Here is a 23,244-nt window from a genome sequence, read left to right as displayed (position 1 = left end):
GGGTTTCTGGCTTTGCCTATTTCTGGTAAAATTTAATTGTGGAATCATGTAGAAGCCAACTCATTATTGTTTCAGAAGTAGACTCAAAGAAGTAAATACTTTTGTTTCCATCTTTTCTTTCTCTCAAGTATTTATGAATGTAAGGCAGGGAATGGATGGCAGGGAGATAAGAAGGGGGAGTTAAGTATGGGCTCTTTAGAATTCTGCTTTCTCTATTTCCCCATCAGTGTTTCCCACTCTGACTATTCAGCAACAGTGCTTGGACAACTGTCAGTCCCACTTCTGTGATTAACAGATGTCAACATTTCAACTGATGCTGGACATGCCAATACCTGCAACTTCAGTTTGATATTTGGGATAAAGACCAGTCCTTGACATAAGTGTTCACTGACTGGATAAAACATTACTAGTTAGACCAAAGTGAGTTGTCATAGACATTTGTATTTTCGTAGATATTCTTCATCAAATAATATGACCACAACACAATGTGATGATGATGAATGAGATTTCGGTTGTTTCAGAATTTCAGCTGATGCATCCAAGATGGAAATACTTGAGAGATGACAAAAACCTAGCATTATTTGACTGTTCCTGACTCTCTTCCAAACATGCAAGGGCCTCACACCTTCCAGCAGGACCCATGAGGCTTGCTCATCTTCCTGTTTGAGGAGCTGCGACACAGACTTATGCGTCTCACCTCCTGATGTCAACAACAACAACAACAAAATTGATGAGTCAAATCACATCGACATACAGGCTAATTATGCTGAATATGTTGTCTATCAGGCACCTTCAAACAAATAGAAATCTAAAGATATGATTATAGTCATCATCCAGGCAAATATTCTTGAGCTAAGATCTTTCTCAGCCCCTTTCAAACATGTCTTAAATAGAGTGAGCCGTGCTGAAGACAGTCCACTGTGAGCTTCAATTTCCACTCTACCTGCCCTCTGTAGTTGTATAAATTGCTAGAAACAAAGTCTTTAAAAAATAGTCACTTCCCCTTTTTTCTTTTGTATGTATGATTTGTCTTTTAAAAACCACATAAAAACATGTTTGCAAGTAGTCATCAGTTACTAAAAATTATTATAGTTACATCAAAATAACTTTTATTTATCTATTTATTTGTTAAAAAGGAATAATTAGGATTGAAACAAAAGCTGCCTTAGTTGTTTTGATTCTAAAAGTTTTGGGGCCTCCCTGGTAGCTTAGGGGTTAAGTCTCAATGCTATCACTGAGTTCGATCCCCAGCAGAGAACTAAGACACATATGGCTCAGCAGACCTCTGCTGTCTTGACTGCTGCTCCCCTTATCAGTGTATTTCAGTAAATCCTCCTGTACTGCTCCCCAGTCTTGTCTCTGGTGAATCCTCTTACCAATGCATTCTGGCCTACACCCTGCCTCTTGTAGCATAAATAAATAAAATAAAACAGGGAGGTTAAAAGGGAACAATTTTTGGGAAGGTCAGAGAAAGCTCTACAATCATTTTGACATTCAGAAACTAGTTGACTGAAAAATTACTTTTGGTATGGATATATAAATAAGAATATAGGGAAAATAAATGGAATAATTTTAATAATGTGAGCTCAAGACTAATACAGATGATCATAAATTATATATATGGGATATATGATATATAAACATAAATAATGTGTAATACATAAATATATGATTACAACAAAAATAGCTTAGTTATTCATGGTTTACTCTGGTGGAATCTTAGAACCAAAACTGTATGCCTATGCATACATACATGTTTTGATTTAAAAGTAAATGGAAAAAAGAACCAAATATAACAAAAAGTTTCTCAAATTTAACTCATTAAGGAAAGTGTAAAGTTAAGCAGGAAAGCTTTACGTTCTATAAGCACTTTGAAAATGTAACATTAAACTAAGGAAGGTTATATCCTTTTAGTAAGATGAAGCCAGATAAATGCAATTTATCTATTTTAGTCTCAAGAGAGAATAACAGATTAAGATTTAAAGACAAATTATTTCCCCTTTCGCTCGTCTCCATATTTTCCTTTCATTTCCTCAGCTTTTACTTTACTGTCTGCTGGGATATGTGTGAATAACATAACTCATTTTTGAGTGAAATACTTCTAAATGACAAAAGACACAGTGGACAGGAAAGCATTTATACAGGAAACGTGCCACTTCATACTCAGATATGTTAAAATCATGGTCTTTACACCAAAAAAATTAATTTACATTTAAAGATCTCTTTTCTCTTTGATTGCATTTTGGTGTATGTGTGTGTGTATGATTATTAGAAGTACATAAATAACTTTATTAAAAGTACATAAATATTTCTTTCAAAATATGAATTTACACTAAGTCTACAGATGTCTTGGGCTGAACTAAATCTTCATTCAACCTTAGAAGATAAAACTCTTGTTGTTAGTAGTGACCTTAATAACCAAGTCACTCACTTAGCGAATGCATATTTTAACAATTGATTTAGTTAAGAATAATCTTTTTCCCTTTGTCCCCATTTTTATCCAGAAGGCTGGAATAGTTTTGATTATTTGGTACAAGGGCTGGGGAAGGAGACAGAGAGCAAGATTAAAGGTGGAAGGAGGGAAGAAAGAGGTTACATGAAACCAAAGCCTGAAATACCTTAAAATTTGACCTACAGAAAATTGGGTCTTATCTACATAAACCGTGATCCAGCAATCCCCACCTCTTCCTGCTGTATCGCTTAGCACAGGGTCTAACCTAACCCTGGTCTTATCCAAAATATTTTTGAAGTGTCTTAAAAATAGATAATTACTCGTAATAAAAATAGGGATAGATCTTTAAATCTGCAAGAAGAGTAATAGTCTATTTCACCAGATCAAGTTAAGACAAGAATGTAATTCCTTGCATTTTGAGATTTTCCATTTTTCATATTTTGAATAAAATTAGTGATAACAAAGGGAACCACCAAAAACTCAATTTTATTTAATCAGTGACAAATGATAGGATTGATAGTAATTTCACTTACCAACATTAATTTTAAACAAAACCACTAGAAATAACACACATTAGTTAAACTGAAGTAGTTAGTGCAAAGTATCCGTCCGTAATGCAATTTGAAGCATGGTTGGGTGCTGGGGTACAAAGGGAGAGGAGAAACACTTCCCACCGAGGAGGGATGTGGGAACTTCACTTGTCACATATTTTACCTGAATTCTGCCCTGACTTTTGAATTTTCTATGAAAACTTTTGTAATTTTGGGCTGTTTTAAACATAGCTATGTTTGTGTATCTATACCTAGATATAGATAAATAAAGCACATGCATACATGTGCATGTGCACAGGGGTCACGGAAAATTTTTAATAAGAATTAACTTTATCCTTTGTCTAGTATATTACCATCTTTCCAGTATATTGGATGGAAATTAATTGATCCAGAGTTTGATGGAAAGTAAGAGGAAAAGAGAGGGAGGAAGGAAGGAAGCTCCTGAACTAAAGAAAAGTGGGTAATTTAAATTTAAAGACAGGACTAAAATAATCTTCCCTTAATTGTCTGAATGCTGGATTTGAATGTGGTGTGCATAGACTAAATGTGACACATTAAAAGAAATGCTAACCTTTAGTTGCACAAGTTTAATAAGAGAGCCAGGGTTCGCACAACACACGAAACTGCAGTCCTCCCAGAGGTGCAAAAGCTACACAATGAGTGAAGCCAAAGCTTCAAGAACCTTCATCTTCACAGGCACTTTCCCAGACACCTGGAGGAAGGGGCATGGCAATGTGCTCATGTAGTAACCATTTTTGTACATTTGCAAAAATAAGGTATTCAATTCCACTGTTTCTTTATGTTCTGTGGTGTTCTTTATGTTCTTTATGTTCTTTACCCTCTGTGATGTATAGATTGGGCAACCCACTAGTATAACTGTGAGCATGATAGAGATCAAGCCGGGAAGCAACTGAGATGTTAAATGTATTCCTAATTGGATATGTTTAAATGGTTTGTCCTGTTACTTCCAAATATAATAAAAATGGTTAGCAATCCCACTGCAGGGGTCACTTCCCACCAGGCAGACACACTAGGTGCTAGGAATCAAGGTACTGGTCTAGAGGTTGCATTCAATAAGAACACTTAAAAGTGTGCTGCATGTTTGGGGGTCATGGAGAATTTGGGTTTGAAATGTGCCAGAAGCAAGAATATGGAAAAGGATTTGGAAACACACATGGGTAAATTATAAATTGCTTGGTTTCCATCTTGCTCTCCCCAAAGAAACACATTTGCTAATGCAGCAAATGCCAAGAGAAATATACCTTGCATCTTTTTATTGAATCATGAAAATTTTAGATCAATATTCAAAGGAAGAGTAGATGGACTTTTCTTCTCACTTTGGGAATAGAGAAGCAATCGAAGACTATGATGCCAAAACATGGAGAACAAGTATCATACAGCTCTCAGGCAGGTAACAGAGCACAAGTACATTTTCAAATTTTCAGTTGTGATATCTTCAGACTGTTAAATTTTGAAATGTTTGAAGAGTTCTTTTTTTTCCCTCACTATAAATAATATTCATCTTCTTGCATTTGCAACTGTATATATTTTCATCTAAAGGTGGCTTCCAAATTGCATTGATTTCAGGCCTCCCACACATGAACCTGTCCCTAATCTAATGTATTAGAAAGGTTTAGAGTGTGTTTTGCCAAAGAACAAATTTAAAATAAGTTTTAAAGCACAGTATACTTAAAAGGAAAATATATAGGAGAAAAGTAGTTATGGTGATTTTCTAAATAAATGGTCTCTCTTTTAATTAACTTTGATTCTACTTTTGTATCTAGCAGCACTCTGGCCTCTGTATACACTGTAGGATGGTTAGTGTTGAGCAAAGAAGAGAAGAGGAGGGATTAATACAATAAGTTTTTATTTTAGCCCCTTCACTCTGTCTCTATAACATTAAACAGGGAGAAAATAAAATAGAAATACTTTATAGTTAATTTACTCTCCATGCTAGTTTAGTCTGTGGCCTTTTTTGAACAGAGACAGCCAGCAGTAACATATTATGTGATGATTTTGTGATGTGGGCTTGGGACTAAGAACAAATGACTAAACTTGAAGACCTGTCTTTAAACTATAGATCCCAACATCATCAATCAGGTATTTATTCACTTCATAATCTTGAAAGAATAAAGCTGTATCGAGAATAAAATGAACCACAGCAATACAAAATTAGAATGTTGTTACTTTTTATCAAGATAACTAGATAGTCACAAGCCTCAGATACAGTTCCTTCCAAGCAGAACATGTAGGTAAATCAGATATGAACCAAGGATGTGGACAGCTTTTCACTAGCCATGCACTGAGGATGCACTAGGATTGGTGGTTACCACACTTGTGATGCTCCACTGAGCAGGCTGCTTCAGCTTGCAGGCCTAGTTGCTTGAATCTGTTAACAGACAGGACTGGAACCTCTAAAGATCCTACACAGCTCAAGTACACTACAACGAAGGATCTGGTCCTTCATTCAAGCTACTGGGTGTTAGCAACAACAAACGCAGGCTCTTAATGTGAAATTTATGAATCTACCCTTATCCTACACTTCCATAAATTCAGCTTTTCTCCATACCTCTATCATCCCCTGTAGAAGTTTGTCATCATCAGGGAAGAGGAAATATAAGAATGAAGAAATTACTGTTGAGAATGCTATGTGATATAGGAAAGAAATAAGAGGTAGGAAAAGTGATACAGTCAATAAGATAAACAGCAGTGACTCTTTACAAAATGACAAACTTAAAATTTCTCTCACATGTCCTCCTAATGTTCTTTTTAGTATCATAAAAACCTACTTTCCTCCCCAAATATCATATGGAATCATTACACCTCGTGGCATCTTGGGCCCTTTCCTTACCGAAGGCCCACTGGGGTCTTTGTATTCTAGCCTTGGTCTCAGGGCGCTGCTGGTCTCAGGGTACTTTCCTTTATTTCTCATCAGACCTGAGTCACAGAGATTAATTTTCACCCAGTTATACTGATAAGGACAACTTACTAGTTGTGTTTTTTCTTGAACTAGTATGATTTGACTGGGGAAAGAGGAAAGTAATAGTAAAGTAATACAAAATCTATTAGGGGAAAATGTGGCAGATGTTGCCACTTTCTTGTGGGCAAAAAATATGGCTTCTGAAATATCCAGATTGTGAGAAGCACAAGAAGTCATCTCACTACATAGGTAAACAGTGAACATTAGGATGTATTGCTCTAGAATATAAAGTCAGCCTTATTCACATACTTATATTGAAGAGCAAAGGGAGAAAAGACTGAAAAGGCAGGAAGGAGTGATAATGTGGAGGGCCTTCCACGTTAGTGCTGAAGACTTTGCATCTTATCTAGTAGACTCTGTGGAGGTTTGTAAACTACAAAGAGATGTGAAATAAAAAGTGATACTTTAGAGGTCTCTAGCTGATGGTGGTGAATATACTGGATGAAAGGGCAACAAACTGAACAAAAAGAAAGTCACTTCAGAAATTACTCTCAGTGCTCAGGGTTCAGGGAATGGACACAGTGGAACTGATGAGACAGACACCTGAAAAGAGGAATTAAAAGAAGTCCATGATTTTACACAGAAAATGAAAGGCACAATGGTTTAAAAAGAGGAAAAAAAAAAAACCTTAGATGGCTGAGAATAATTTAAAATCACTGATCAGGGCCTTCCCTGGTGGCACAGCAGGTTAAAACACAACACTAAGAAGCTAATGCCACTTTAGCATGAGTTCGACTCCCCTAATCCCGGAATTGACCCACATGATGTGGCAGACCTCTTCTGACCTGCCCACTGCTCCCCTCAGCAGTACACTTGTCAGTAGGCCTGTTCTGCTCCCCACTCTGTCTCTGGTGAACCTCTTACTGCTCCTGCTCCTCTGACCTGTACCCCAGTTTTGTATGCATAAATAAATAAATAAATAAATAAATAAATAAATAAATCTTTTTTTAAAAATCACTGATCAAAATAAAGACTAGTCTGAACAAAAATAATTAAAACCTCTCAAAGAAATTAAAATTAAAAAAAGCAGAAAGTTGAAGAAAGGCGCTACAAGAAAGCCCTGGTTCAGGTTGGCACAGTGCTTGGGAAGGTGCTATGAATAGCCTACAACTTCATGAGCATGTCATGGAAATAGCAGAGAGAGAATAAACCAAGAGCCCTAAACAGGAGGTAGGAACCAAAGAAGTTGTTTAGAAATAGCTATACTCCAGAGAGTCTTGACAGGGATAGGACTTAAAATCACAATTGAGACCCTTCCTGGTGGTGCAACAGGTTAGGACACAGCACTGCAAGCTAGCGACCCCTGGCCCCGGAGGTGACCCACATGGTGCGGCAGACCTCTCCTGACCCTCCCACTGCTCCCCTCAGCAGTGTACTTCATTGATCTGACTGTTCTGCTCCCAGCTCTGTCTCTGGTGAAGCTCCTAATCGCTCTTGCACCTCTGGCCTGTACCCCAGTTTTGTATGTATAAATAAATCAATCTTTTAAAAAAATCATAATTGAGTTCCCAAGCACTGCTGATTACCACTGCCTCAGGAAAATGCTTTGTGAGAAGGCTCTCCTAAGATACTTTCCAAGTGTACCACACACACACACATACACACACCCCTTCTGTCTCCAAGGCTGGTACACAAAGAAAGGCTACTGTTATTCTGTCACTACGAGTCAGATCAAAAGTGAGAAATCACACATGGAGTACTTTATACTTGTCAACCATAGAATCTTTGCAGTTATGATTCTGGAAGACAGAATTGAAAGCAATAAAAGAATTGGGGGACTTAATATATATCTCAATTAATGCATTATTTTCAACTTATAAGATCTGTCTCATAACCATGTACGTCATATCAACAGACTGCTTAAAATTATTTTCCTTTTGTATTTAGATTATGTGATATCATTTTATAAAAGGTAGATGAACCCATCTGTTTAAAAAATAATGCAACTCAAAAAATAAGTTTTAATAATAGTAATCAGATTTGTAAGGTCATAATAACTGAAAAATTTTTTTCTCGGTACCAATATAAAAATTTCACTACCCACAAAGGAAAAATATGCAAACCTATTATATAAATAGCCTGAAAATAATTTCCATAAAATATTTATACATGCTTTATTTCAAATTATAAATTTTCATTTTGGTTTTACTTTGATATGAATAAAATAGTAAGTGCCACATTTAAATTAAAATATGCATAGTTAGAATATACTAAGTTATTAATACATTTTGTACTTATCCCTTTAACAGCATAATAAAAAAAAAACAGGGGCAGTTATCAGGAAATTGTTAATGTATTTAATTCTATATATTAAACATTAACATTTTATAATTTGTATCTTGAGCTTTACATTTGTAACTGTAAGTGTTTGTACTCTGTTGATGTGCGGGAAGATTATTAAAAATTACAGAGCACAGAACACCTCAGATGTTTGATGTGGTGATGAATCTATCATCAGACCCTTGCACATAACCACCAGTAGGTGGAGCAGACAACATAATTTATTACTCAAGAACAAGGGCAAAGGAATAAAAGTCCGTTTATTTGGAAGAAAACAAATCTGCAAATGAGATTTTCTTCAAAGGAAATATGTCCTATGTGTGTTAGATTTACTTTGACTGGCTACTGAATCAAAATAAATAACTTTATTAAATAATCAATCTTTGCAGAGAGATAAATTAAGCTTATAGATGGAGGCAATATTTGCATTTTACTTATTCAAATCAAGTAAAATTAGCTTTCTTTCTGTTAAACTTTTATAGTATAGGGACAAAGATTTTTTGATGTGTTCATTTAATAAGGGAACTAAACCCAATCCTGTTTTACTGGTGATGGGGTGCATAACAAATAGTATTTTCTGGGAAATATAATTGACTAATGCTATTATGTCTGTAGCAACAAATTAACCTTATTACTAGTAGTAAATGGTGATTGATTATTTATGCAAATAAGTTACCATGTTAAGCTTTCTGATTGAAATAAACGTATACAAAAGGTGCTTTAATATGACTTGAACTTTTTAATTAATAAAACCCTGAGGGGTCCATTAATTCAGTCATTGCAGTATTAGTTATTTACTTGTATAATTCCTATTAGCACTAACATATTTGCTTGCATAAAGATGAAATTATGAATATCACTGAAAACTGGTAACAGATTCTAGAACTACTTTAAGAAATGCATTTGATTTACACTAAAAATAGGCTTACAGCTATGTTGTTAGGGTGATTATAGGCATAATCACTTTAAAATTATTAATACATTAAGTGATATGAATGATTTCATTTGCTATCTATAACTAAATCACAGGTGCATTTTTGGGTTATAAAAGTCCTTACCTTTTCTGAGCATTAATTTTTCCACATTAGTGATTTACTTCTACTCACCTAAGTTAAGCAATATTAGTGCTGTACAAATTTAATATAGAAATTAGTGTTTTATACACTACATTAATATATAGTGTTTTATATACTACATTGATCATTCCTAAGCTGTTGAAATCACAAATAAAATGATATTTCTCTATTTACTAATAATGCTACTATAATTAATCCTTTTAAGCAAGTCAGTAAAACTTTCCCTTTCCTGATTTACTATTAGGACAATTATTTGCAGTAAATTTTCAAATATCTACACTTAACACTGACACAGGGCTTTCAAAATACTCAGTTTCATATGTGTGCTTATTTTTTGCTTACATGTGTATTTAATGTAATTTGAGGCAGCAAGTCTTAAAACAAGCAATGAAATTAACCTGTAAGCATCATACTCAAGAATATTTTTAAAGTTGCTGTTTAGCTTAATTTATCTCTGAAAAAGAAGTCATGCTGAGAAAATCAGTAACAACATTCAGAATGAAGTATATGTTTTTTATTCTCTGCATCTTCCTTCTTGCAAGTTATTTATTAAAATAAGTAGTAAATAATCTCAATAAAAACATAAACATAAGTGATTGTTCATTTTTGTGAAAATACATATATAATCTATAATAGAAAAGTTGGGAACTTCTTTCCACTTTAAAAAAGTTGATTCCATTAGACATAAATCAGCTAAATGTCCCTTATGTGTAAGGGTCATGTAGTTTAAATTCTATGTTCTAGTCTTACTTAGCACAGCATTAGAGAGATTATTCAAAACTGCAATTACAATAATAAATTGATGAATTTCAATGTGAGATTTATGGGTGTTCTATTAAATCTAAGTTATGTATATATTTGTTTCAGTTAAGGTGGTTTGTAATTGTGACTTACAGTATCAGTTTTAAAACTGAACTATTTTATACGCTGGTAAAAACTGATTGAAAGCTAAGTCAAGCAAATCTAGTGGAATTATGGAATAAAATTTTAATATTTCCATACTATCCAGTTAGTATAACTAATCCCCTCACCACAGCAAACAGATACCACTGCTCTTTCATGACAACCCTTCAAAAAAAGTTTGTCTTGGAAACAAAAGTCTCTCCATGTGTACAAAGAGCTATCCTTTATTTCTAAGTTACTTGAGTCTGGTCCGAATATTAAGATCACAGTGACAAAGCACACCAACCTGTCAGATCTAAATGAAAACCCCTGACATTTTTATAATATTCCTCTCCAAGGGAGGCTATTTGAGAACATAATTCTCCTTGTATTGCCCTCAGATGGGGGTGGGGTAGGAGATAACACTATAAAAATCTTTAACTATTTTTCATTAATGACTAAAAGGACACAAAGAAAGAAAATGAGAAAGGAAATGCTTCCAACAACTAAGACAAACAGAAGAAAATGAAAGAACAGAATTATAGTTTATCCCTGGCAAATTAAATTTGAATAATATGATTATTATCGCCTACTGAATTATCTCCAGGAGCCTAACACTATTTTAAATATATTACATTTAATTTTCAACATATTCTTTCAAGGTCCAGAGTGAAACAAGCTTAGAAAATTCTTGATCATCTTCTTATATCTTATACCAAGTGGGAGATCTCGGGTGTCACTTGTTGATGATGCAACCTATATGCATTTGACTGTACACAGAACCTTAAAAAAGAACCGTATTATTGGACACCAGGGATTTCTAAAGAACAGTAAACTCAAGTTGATATGCATTGGAATTCACAGCCAGGATGATACAACCGAGAAGAAAAATGAGTCAGAATGCTGACAACTTGGATTTGTTAAACGCAAACATCCCTGAAACACAACAGGTGTACGATTACTTGAAAATTTATTAAGATTCACTAGTCAAATCATGTAGCCAAGTGTATGAAATAATTTGCTCAACTAGGTAGTTAATTTTAAAAGTAAAGGAATTCAAAAGAGTTGCAGAAACAATGCATCAATAGAAGCTGCCAACTCTCTGGTACACAGTAAACACAACGTGGATTATTTTCTGTCACATTTTTATAGTAAAATGACTAGGTCTTTATGGACTCTCTGTAAATTACTTCAGCTCATAGTTAATATCTAGATAAACCTGCATAAAACAGAAATAACAAATGTTTCAATTAAATCTGATTTCCCCTCTTTTAAAATTGTTTTCTCTGTTATACTACTTACCATATGTAAAAATAGCACAATTTGAGCTCAGCTGTAAGGAGATGCAAAGTAAAAAGAGGCTTCAGAGTCATCAATATAAACAATAATACCTGAGAATTATTAGCAGGCTTAAAGAGTTAAAGGAAATATGATTTCCCCAAAATGAAATTACTAAAAACTAAATAATAAAAAAATACTTTACTGAAAATAATAGCTGACATAGACTCCTGTATTTTTAATGCAAATCACCAATCACACACCCATAATTTTTACATTGCTATGGATTGTATAATAGAAAGTAAAAGTACCTTGCCCTTTTATTATTTCAATTATTACCTTTAAATTACTGCTGATACGTTTAGAGTCAAAAGACAAAAGCATAACAAACGAATTTGTTTTTAGGACCAAGTCTATTATGACTAGTTTTATGTCTATAAACCAGCCACATAATTATCTCTGTTTCAGTTCCTTGTCTGTAAAATAACTCAGGTATCCTAACCCAAGTAAATACTAAGATAGCCATCAATTTTGGAAATCACTGTGCTTTACACAAACACACACAGGGTACAGGTGCAGTAGAGGTCTGTAATCCAAATATGACCAGTTTCATACTTAATAAGCTTTGAATTTGAATGCCTCTAAAAACAACATTCAGTCTCAGATAGGGCCCTCTATAAATAAGACTTGAGAAGCCTATGTCTGAAGCAATCTGACTGTGACTGGCTAGAACTAGATGTCAGGACTTGAAAGCCCATGAGAAAAAATAAATGCCCAGACATTGTTAGTTACCTTCTAAAGCTCAGGCAACAAAATACACCTGAACCTCCAAATTTGTACTTTTTTGCAGCTACATTTCTTTGTGAGAATAATATTCTACATGCAGTCTATTTTTTCTTAGCATCCATAACAAGAGCTGAATTACTGAAGTTTTGGCTAATAAAAGAAGATAAATTTCTTATATATTCCAAATTTCCACATGTGTGACCCTATAGGACAGTAACAGGACTGAGGCAGTTTTGTTAAAAGCTATATCTGCAAACTTGCCTCAACATTTAGAAAGGGCTTTTAAGAAGGGTTTCAATGTCAACATTAGCCCAATTAAAAGAGAAAACAGGGAAGCAACCTCAGCTTAATAACTTCTGATTTTTTGATCAATTCACACCACCACCACGAGCCATTCGGAATGGGTTTTGAAAGGGAGGTTATACCCTCCGTGTTGTGTTATCACAGAGGCAGATCACTTTGCTGACTGGGATCTTTCAGCCAGCCAGGCAGCGGGCTGCCTCTGTGAAGCTGCTGTCACAGGCAGTACTGGGGGCTGCATGCACCTCACAGCCGCACAGAATTGAACTCGAAGTAGTGTCTTCGTGATATCTTTTCAACAAGTCATGTCCCATTCAGCCTGCTAGTTTATCTCTGTCAGGCTGAAGGCCCAAGTGGCTTACGGGAACTGTCAGGGACAGGTAGACCGACCTGCTTTGTGCTGAGCAGGTAATGCATCTTTCGGGCTTGGTGAGCTCTTTTCTTCTCTTCCCTCTCGAGGTTGGCCTTCTTCTCTTCTCTTTCTTTCATCTCTGCAAACTCCTCCAGTGCCTCCCTGCATCAAAGCAGTCGGCAGTTATTTATTGGACTAAAAATCTGCTAGCATTTTAATTCTTTCACTGACAATAATCAAATAAGTTTTTGAGGGGCAACCATCACTCACATCCATCAAAATCAGTAGTGTAATCTGTCTTACTGGTGCATTCCTGGAGAATCCTCGAAATCCTTAAAAGTATTTAAGTGACTGTACAGTGGTTAAATGTTAAAAGTCAAAAACCTACATATTATAATAAATTCAGCAGCTGAGGAAATATATCAAATGCAAAGGAAGTGACAATTTCTTTGGTTGAAAATGAATGATTCTGAACAGAATTAAATGTATAAGAAAACCTCTAAACTACTAATTTTCTGTCATTTTATTTTTGCATTTACAAAGCTCTAACTTTTTTTTACACACATACTGGTTTTATTGTAATTTTACTTCAATGTTTATTATAACATTTTAAAATAACAACAACAAGGTTGTTTTCACTAGCTATGTGTATTTCAGAAACAAACAAAAAATAAGTTTTTAAAAGATAATATGTGAAAATATCTGTCAAAAGGAACAAGTATAGGAAAGAAAATAATTTACCTGTTTGTGTTAAAACAATGTTTTTAATTATACTTTCTTCTTCTTGAAAAATAGGTACATAACTCATAACTCGGTGTCTAGCTCTCTAAGTAAAATTTTAAGTAAATTATTTGATCACTGACCTCAGAGATATCAGGGGAAAGTACAGAAGGAAATTCCTCCACTCCCCACCCCCAAAATTCACATTTCTAATATTTCTATTTCAATGTCTAAAAATATTTCTGTTGCAATTTTCTGTTACAGGGTCCTCATACAATACTTCATACAAGGTTACTTATGAAACACACTGACGTTTAAAAATCACCATGCTATGCTATCGTAGCAGAGCAATTTTTTTCAACATAAGATTAAATTGCAAAATAAATGAATTACTTGGAGTGGCATGGCCCTCATTTTACCACCCTTCTCTTGAAAATTGCTTATTAATATGAAAAAAGGAGTCAGAAAATAGCCCGTTTTTCTTTATGCATAGTATTTGGGGTCTTTTGCTCCCCTGCACAGAGCTGGGTTAGCTGCACATTTAGATTGTGTTGGCAAGCTGGTACAGTGACCTTTCTGACCTGCATCTCAAGGCTATTATTAATCGCTAAGTAACCTGGTAAAGCCAAACAAATTTGTTTCCATTGAAAGGATCTCTATCTGTGTCTGAGAATTTGTTCTGTACCAAACAAACCTCATTAACTGTGTCCATTTTTGACAAAGAACCAGGAGTTAGAGGGATTGGTGACCTTTCTTTGTCCTTAAGGTACAAATTTCAAGGCAGTTACATATGAATAAATGAGAATTTTTCTAGGAAAAAATAATAATTGTGTATTACATTAAAAAAAGAACATAGTATTACTTTTAATCTTTAGTTTTGACATTCTATAAAAAAACATGTCTATAATTATCTTAAAAGTCTTTACGATGATTTAAAATAACCAATGAACTGCCATTATAAGGACAATTACCCAGATATGCATGTAACCAATTTTATGTCTATCCAAAGATAAAGATGGTTATTTTCTGAGCAATTGCAAAAAAAAAAAAAACTACAAAGAAGTTGATGCTTTATAGATGCTTTAGTAGATAAATATGAAGAGACTTTATATTAAAAAGAAAAAAAGGCCTAATATAATGGAAATGCATACATTGCATACATGCTTAGGTTAAGTTATAAAAAAGTACATAGGACTTGGATAAAAAATCAAAAATGCAAATTATTTGAAGTAGTAAAAGCTGTACATCTTGTGGAGATGGAAATATAAAATAAACAGTGTGTACTTGGGGAGTTTGACAAGGAGAGCTGAGAGTGAACGATATGTTAAAGAATGTCAGTGCTGCTATACAAAGAAAACACACAATAAAGCCAGCAAGACCTGGGAAGCCCAAGATATAAATTCAAGAAACTTGCCAAAACACTAGAAAAACTGATCTGGGGTTATCACAAATCACAAAAGCAATTAATTTAATAAATTCATACAATTATTGAAAAAAATCAATCTTACACTCCTAATTGATTTATTGCCATACAAGAGAGTGTTGAACACTTTCTGACATATTGAACACTACAGTTATATTTATGTCAACTACTCTTTGTTAAATGACCAAGTAGGAAGAGCTGAATAAATTATTTATCTTGATATACAAGTTTTTTTTATATCAATAAAGATGAAGATATGGTACCACATAAAGAATGTAATAAAAAATTATGATCTCATTAAAGGTTAAATGATAAAAACCATTATAACTGGGATACAGAATTATCAAATATAGTATCTATATTTATCGAGGGGCTTTTAAAATATAGTATTTTTTAAAAACACTTTTTTCCCCAAATCATTTCAAGTAGTTTTCAATATATGTGTATTTTTTTTTCCATTTCAGGAATATTCTCCCTATTTCTAACTTCAATAAAATAAAGATTCCTGCAATGTGTATGAGATAAGTGATACAAATACCCTATTTTACAAATATGGGAACACATGTCCAGATGAAATGATTGACTGAATAACAAATCAGCTAGTGGAAGAAATGGAATTAGAATTCCTAAGTCTTCAGGTTCTCTACTACAGACCTGGTTGGAGTCATCCTTATATAAGAAATTTTATGCAGGAGATATTTCTGTTGAATGAGCCACACATATTTTCTTCAGTCTTATGATCCTGTCACCTACAACCTAGTGCAAAAATCATGGGTAAGTCCCAAGAGTTTCTGTGTGGGTTTGCATGTAGCTAAAGCACCTGCTTTTGTTTTAAAAGGTAAAAATTACAAAAACCTTTGTAAAGCATATATTAACATATTTTGCTAGTGATATCTATTATGATAATAAAAATATTTACACATTCTAGTAATGACAACAATAATAAAAATAATAGCCCCTTAGAGGGAATCGAATGCAGAGGTTAACAAAATAGACTCTAAAATAAGACTAGGTTTATCAAATGTACTGTCCTAGTGAATAGCTGTTTAATCTCTGAGTTTCAAATTCCTCCTCTGTGAAATGCAATATAGTAGTAGCAACATCACCTCCATCAAGTTATCATGAGGATCAGTCAAATCAATTGATATAAGTAACTCAAGAGTAGTGGTGGTATAGTAAGGTTCTCCAGCAGTGACAGCTGCCTGTTGAATGTTTACTTTGAGCCAGGGGCCAGGTGACATGACTGTAGACTCAACTGGAGATGAATATTGTTCCCTCAGGGATCCCCTTTCCTTCTCTCCATCAGTATGCACCTGTGGGTGACATCCAACAATGCTGAGTGTGGAAGCTGGCTTCCTAAGAGGTGTCAGGCATGGGGCAAACCTCAGCCAGTGGGAGTGGAGATGGAAGAGAATCAGGCAAATAAAGCTTCTTTTCTTCTTTCTCTCATCCTGCTCTCAGGGTTGTCTCAGTGAGTCTGGTCAACCCAGAGTACATCTGCGACTCATCATTGCACCAACCTACTGTACTACATGGAGTGGCTCTGAAGCGCTCTGTGCAGATTTCATGTAATACTTTGGCACCATCTTAAAAAAAATAATGCTAAGAAAGTGAATTTAAACAATTCTGTAGAGTTCTCACTTTTGTTAGCAGGAAAGTCACTGATGTGTTTCTGTTTTTAATAGACTTCAAAATAATAGCATTAGTTTCTGCTATGCTATAATATGAAATAAAAGTATTTAAATTTAATGCATTGAATATGCTTTCATTTTATCTCTATGAATTATCTGCTGTTAATATGTCCATGTTAATTTAACCAAATAAGTTAGGCGTAAAGAAAAAAGAGAAGGATATCTAAAATAGAAGTAACAATACTCACCACAAATAAAGCCAATTATGTGCTTGTACTTGGTGACATCCAAAAAGAAACAGAAATTGATACTGATAAAACCTTAGAAAAATTGCAAGTCACTAAGATATCCACAACATTTGCATTAGAATTAGAAGTTTTACTTGCAGTTAATTCAATCATTTAAACCATTATTTTATCTTTGTGGTTATCTAGCCCTGGAACCATTGGGTAAGTGTTGAAGACTCCATTAGGGCAGGCTTTACAAAGGAAAAATGCAGTTTAAAATAAAGTTCTTGAGAAACACAGACATTAACATTTAAGTACTCGGGTTATTCCTGACTTTCACTCTAACTTTGAAAATGGGAGTTGAGATTTGGGGACATGTTGGAACATTCATAAAAGCCTTCCATGGGGACTTTTCTCTTGATCCTCCTTTGTTTGTTGCAGCAGAGAACAATTTCCCTGTAAAATGTCTAAGTTATTGTACAGGTTCTTATCATAAAAAAAATTATCACTCATTGCTTATTTAGGCAGGCAGTCACAAGTATGTTTCAAATAGCAAAAGGAATACAAAAGAGTGAAGGCCCCATTGCTATCTACCAGTAACAAGTAGATAAAATAGCTGAGAACTAACTGGACTGTAGTCAGAGTAAGTCTAGGAAGAGACACACAGGCTAAATTCATCCATCTCCCTGATGGGAGGGATGAGAAAAGGCTTAGAAAGAGGTCTGGGATCTGGGCAAAAGGATCTGCATTCAAGAGAACTGGGGCTGAGGGGAGTGAAAATGACACAAGGCTGTGTAGATGTGGGCCATCAAATGCAAAGGGGAGAAATGTGCTTTCGAGCAGAAGAAAGGTTTCCTGATCAAGGGTGAATAGGGTCTCTACAGGAAATGCTAGCAAATTCATGCTCTATAGACTAGATATTTTGAGAATGAATAAAGTGAGAAAGCAGATAATGGCTGATGTTATAAAACTACAATGCCATGACTTCACTCTGTTCATAAAAAGGAATCATCCAATTGCTCCATTATTTCATTTGCCAACTTTGCATGAGTTTAAAAAGCAATAAGACTCCATGCAAAGATCATTCATGAAAATCTATTTTTTTCTTCTGTCTCTTGAATAAACTGAGTTGAAGAGTTTTTTTTTTGTATCATAGTCTTTGTAAAAATATGCACATATTTCACTGTAAAAGTGTTTCTTTTTACAATTCTGGAGAATATCTGTGAAAGGAAACAAAATTTAAGTAACATATATGATGTCCAAATATTGAGAGGCATCAAGCTAAATACAACAATAGACACTATAATAAAAGATATTTACATAGTATACTGTCTCAGGAGCTCCAAGTGCTCCACAGACATTAATTCACCCTCACCACACTGCTCTGAGCTACAGGGTAGAGTGTTATTGACAAGGTTCCTGTTCTTGGTGAAATGCAATGACTTTACAGATGGAGACACAGCATGGGGGCTTTCCTGCATCCTGGTAGATAAAGGCACATCTTATTCTTCTGCGCACAATGAGTCAAGTGTGGGTGATGAGTACCAAGCCACTGAATTTTTGTTTGGCCTCAAGTTCAGAGTTGAGGTGGCTACAACTTCCATGTTATGGGAAAAGAATTGCATGATATTAGTTACTTTGTGTTTACTCGAAATTCACATATTGTTTACTCGAAATTCACATATTGTCTCTCATAGAAAGTGGATCAACTTCATTTTAAAGCAAAATTAATAGCTACTGTCTGTGCATGTCATCCCCTCAACATAGACCAGGGACATCTCTAAACTAAACTTGATGCCATCCCAAAGCAATAATGTCCCAGGGGGGAATGTCAGTGTAACTTTAGAAGGTTATATAATGGGTCTATTTTATGATCAATTGTTTTAAAATCGATCTTAGAAATCACATCCATATGAATGCTATTTATTGTCTGACAGGATAAGAAATAGTACAGAACAGTGGTAGAAAGGAGCAAGCTGGAAACCAGAGTAAATTTCTTTCTCCACCCTCTACAATGTGACTCATGAGAGAGGGAAAGGATGGAATGAAAACAAAGAGACGGAAAAAGCTGAAAGCATTACAAAGGGATAAGGGATGATGAAAATTTGTTTTAAATAATGTAATGCATTTGTAATATGACAACACTGCACGCATTTCCGTCTTTTCGCAAAATTTCTTTTTCTGTTTCTAAAGATTTATTTATTTATGCATACAGAACTTTGGTACAAGCCAGAGGTGCATGGTTGGTGAGAGGCTTCATCAGAGACAGAATGGGGTATAGGATAGGCAGACCGATGAAGTACACTGTTGAGGGGAGCAGTGGATGGTTCATGAGAGGTCTATTATGCCATGTGGATCACCTCCAGGGCTGGGGATTGAACTCGCACTGAAGCAGATGCTGGCTGGCTTGCAGTGCTGCAATCCTAACCTGTTGCACCACCAGGGAGGGCTAAATTTCTGTTTTCTTTAGGTATATATTTGGGAATTCCCATTCTATAATAATGTTTTAAATGAGATACATACTAGTAGCTTCCCCCCCCCCCAATATTCTTGGGTTTACTTAATTATCATGTTAAAAAGATTCAAAATATAATCCCATAATTTCTATTTCATATGTTTCTTGTACTTCTAAGTCATCATTTACCAGGGGACCCTTAACAGGAAGGAAGCATAGCAGATCCATATTTTAGAAGAATCATCAGGCAGCATTATGAAAGACAGACTGATGAGGAATGAGAACAGAATCTGAAAAAGAAAAGGTAGGGCTGGTAGCAAGTGGACTGAAGAAAAGGATTTTTATCCTAAAAAAGCCATATGACTATCTTGGATATTTAAATTAAGAATGGTCCATTTCATGACAGGAAGAAGAGGTTAGTTTGAGATGTCTTTAACCTCCAGTGGGCAGTTTTAGCAGGTTTTTAAATTGAAGTTATCAAAATCACAAGCTTTGGGTTGTAGAATATTCAGATTTATAGATCACTAGCTTCAAGTGGTAGCAGAGGTAAGAGAAACAAAAGAAACTGTCTAGACTATATAAATACAAAGACCAGAGAGAGAATGCCATATTCTAGATTGGGCAAATAAAGACAAGAACACAAAGGAAATGGCAAAGAAATCACTAGAAAATAGGAAGAGACCAGTGTCAGAAAATCCAGTTACTAAAGCGAAGACAATAGTGATTAAAGGTATTGTTGCACCTGTGAGGAAGTCAGGTCGGAGGGGGACTACTAGTTCATAGAATAGTGTTGTACATAATTTCTAAGCAAGAGTTGCATGTTCTTAATAATTTTAATATATCTTCAAGTCTGACTCAAAAATTATGCATATTATTAATCTGTCAAGTACCTCAATATGGCTTCTACTTGTAAATTTGTTTTTAATCAGCAATATTTAAAAACAGTTTTACTTACAGATAGTTGGTGGGTGTAGTGGGGGACATATTTCACAAAAGATGGGATGCTATTTCTGAATCATATACAGTATTGTCAAGCAGCATTACCTTAATAACTGAAATTTATAAAGATAAAGGTAACTATAGTGACATTAAAGCTCATGTCAAAAGTAGCTTCAAAAATGTACATTAGAGCAATAGTAAAATTAATAAGTTAAAAGGATAAATGTGAATGCTTTGAAATATGCCAGTACAATAGCAAATATACATTAGGATAAAAGTAGGACAATAGCTTGAGTATGAAGAATTTTTTTCCTTTTAGATAATTTCTTAAAAAAGATTTTTGGGATACAAATTATCAAAAGCAATGTATACTCATTAAAAATAGTTTATAAATTAGTCTATGAAAAGGCTGTGATCAAATGGTTGATACCTTTCCACATTTTAAAGAGGTTATATGGACATTTCTAGTTACGGGTAAACAGCCTTTCAAAGCAAAGGATATGTGCTGTATTTTAAATTAGCCCCTCTAGCGTGGTTTTATCTAAATTCTACCAAATTAGTTGCTCTAATTCTGGTACCATCATCTAGAAAATGATTCTACAGAAAAATGGTTAAATGTATAGTTTGTATTATAAACTAATTTGGCTCTTGAAAACTAAAGTGATATTTTCTTTATGACTTAGACAACTCACTAATAGGAGCCTGCTATCTAGATACAATTAGGAAAAACCAAACTGTTCTTATTTAGTTGGCTAAGATAGGAACATTATATCCTTTAAACGAGGTGTATGGAAATGGTATCTTTAGGTAATCATATTTATTTTCCTATTTACACAGTATCTGTGGTGCTCCACTCATGTCCTTGAAACACAGAACAGGGGCACCATCACATGAAAAAGTGGCCTCGCTGCTGGAGTTCATAAATTTTGTTCAGCTTTGGATGAGTTCAAAGAATTGCCATGTAAGAAAAGCCTTACAGAGGGAATTTATCTGATTATGGCAGTAATAATTACCCAGCTGTTTATTGCAGATAGAGAAATAATTCATGTAGGCAATAGGCCGTGGTGGCAATGACACTCTGCATTTAGTAAATATGCAAACTGTTCACTTCTAATTAACCAAGCTAGAGGATGCCCTTATTAAATGTATAAACTAAAAGTGCCTTCCTGACAAGTGATGAATTGTTACATTGCACAAACTCTTGCCACAGAATTATTGGAGTGAACTTGGGGCTTAACTTCATTAAGAGATCTTGTGGGATAGTTAAATGAGGATGGACAGCATAACAAGGCTTACCTGACAGCTAGTGATGTGCTGGAGTTTAATGGAACTGCACCTTTTCTTCTATCCTAGTTAACTGTTCCGATTTGCAGTAGATAAATTGTGAAACTGAAGCTAATTTGAGTTTGAATAATAAAAATACATGAAATAATACAATAGCCCATTTATGGCCGCTACCTGACACTTTACCTACCATGTGAATCTACAAAACAGGCTTTTTTTTTAGGATTCAAATATGTTTCCTATAGCAAAAGTAGAAAATTTGTCACTCATTTCATCAAATTAAAATAATTTGCTTAGTAAATATAAAAAGTATCCTTGACTAGCTCTAAAATAGCAAATATCTTTGATATCTCAAATACCTTTCAAAAAGTAAATGGATGGGTTGTATTACAGAACATTAATATAACAGAGAAATCGCTCTTAATACTGATCTTGAATGAATTATACTTGATTTTAGCCAATAATTATGAAATACTCAATTATCTATATTCTGTGTTGTGAAAATTGAAGAGGCAATGGGTATAGGTCTTAGCACAATGTTTGGTATACGATAAGTGCCCGTACCCGTTCTCAGTTTACAATGTGCTTGAGTGACAATAGCTGTCTTTGATTACAAAATTAATTCCTAGTGTACTCAACACAGTTCTTCTTCAGCAAAGGATGTTGGAGAAAATGGAGATCCACAAGCAAAAGAATGAAGTTGGACAATTACGAATACCTTATGCAAATGTTAACTGAAAATGGATTAAAGACTTAAATGTAAGACCCACAACTATTAAGTCCTTTGAAGAAAATAAAGAGGAAACATTTCAGCATGGAATTTGGCAATATGAATGAAAACAATCAATCAAATTCCATTAAATTGTAAACCACAAGTACAAGTAATCTTCTGAAGCACAAAGTCAGTGTTTTGCATGGGAAGTAAAGGAACAAGTTGAGGAGCCTAGTAAGAAGCCAGACCAAGAGGACTTGAGTTTGGAGTCATGGGGATGTAGAATTGAAGGAGAGAATTTGCATCCAAGTAATTTCTCTTTCTTGTTGATCAGAACCTTTAACTAAGTTGAGATGTGAGGGCAAATGTGGGCTGGAAGAAAAAGGGGAAAATAACCCGACAGGTGCTGAATATAAAGTAAACTGAGGAATGCCAACCCATGAGCAGCGTGAAAGACACTGATCCTGGTTCAGTGACAGGAGGTCAGTCAGGCACTTAGGACAGTGACAAGGGCATCACTGACTCTGCTTCAGCTAGTGTCTCCTGCCCCTGCCAGATAGTTGAGTGAGTGAATGAGAAAACCAACAAATTATTATGTAACATGAGTGCTAAAAGAAGGAAAGAGAATTCCGAGAACCAATGAGATATTTCAATAAGGGATCCACTACTCTCAAAATATTTTAATTTCTTACATGCAAAAACCAGTACTTATGAAATGAAATATACCATTAGCAAACATAATGGAAGAAGCTGAAATTCCTAGAAATTAACAAGAAATAGGTAGAGTTTATATTAAGAAGTCACAAATTTTACTAGTAGACGTTAATAAAAATACCCACATAAATGAAGAGAAAAACTTCATTGGTTGACAGGAAAACTTAAATTATGAAAATGTTGTATTTCTCTGTACTACTCT

At 34.6% G+C, this 23,244-nt stretch overlaps 1 protein-coding gene across 1 annotated transcript in view; it reads right to left on the bottom strand.

Annotated features, from left to right (window-relative positions):
• SPATA17 (spermatogenesis associated 17) overlaps nucleotides 1-23,244 on the bottom strand; it is a 138,824-nt gene that overhangs the window by 67,301 nt on the left and 48,279 nt on the right. The window contains exon 6 of the mRNA XM_004685436.2: nucleotides 12,976-13,099. Coding sequence (XP_004685493.2) covers nucleotides 12,976-13,099 — 124 coding nt within the window. The remainder of the gene's footprint in view (nucleotides 1-12,975; nucleotides 13,100-23,244) is intronic.

Source organism: Condylura cristata, unplaced genomic scaffold, assembly GCF_000260355.1.
Source record: "Condylura cristata isolate star-nosed mole 26May11 unplaced genomic scaffold, ConCri1.0 scaffold00018, whole genome shotgun sequence".
Classification (NCBI taxonomy): Eukaryota; Metazoa; Chordata; class Mammalia; order Eulipotyphla; family Talpidae; genus Condylura; species Condylura cristata.
This window is presented reverse-complemented; position numbering and strand designations above follow the sequence as displayed.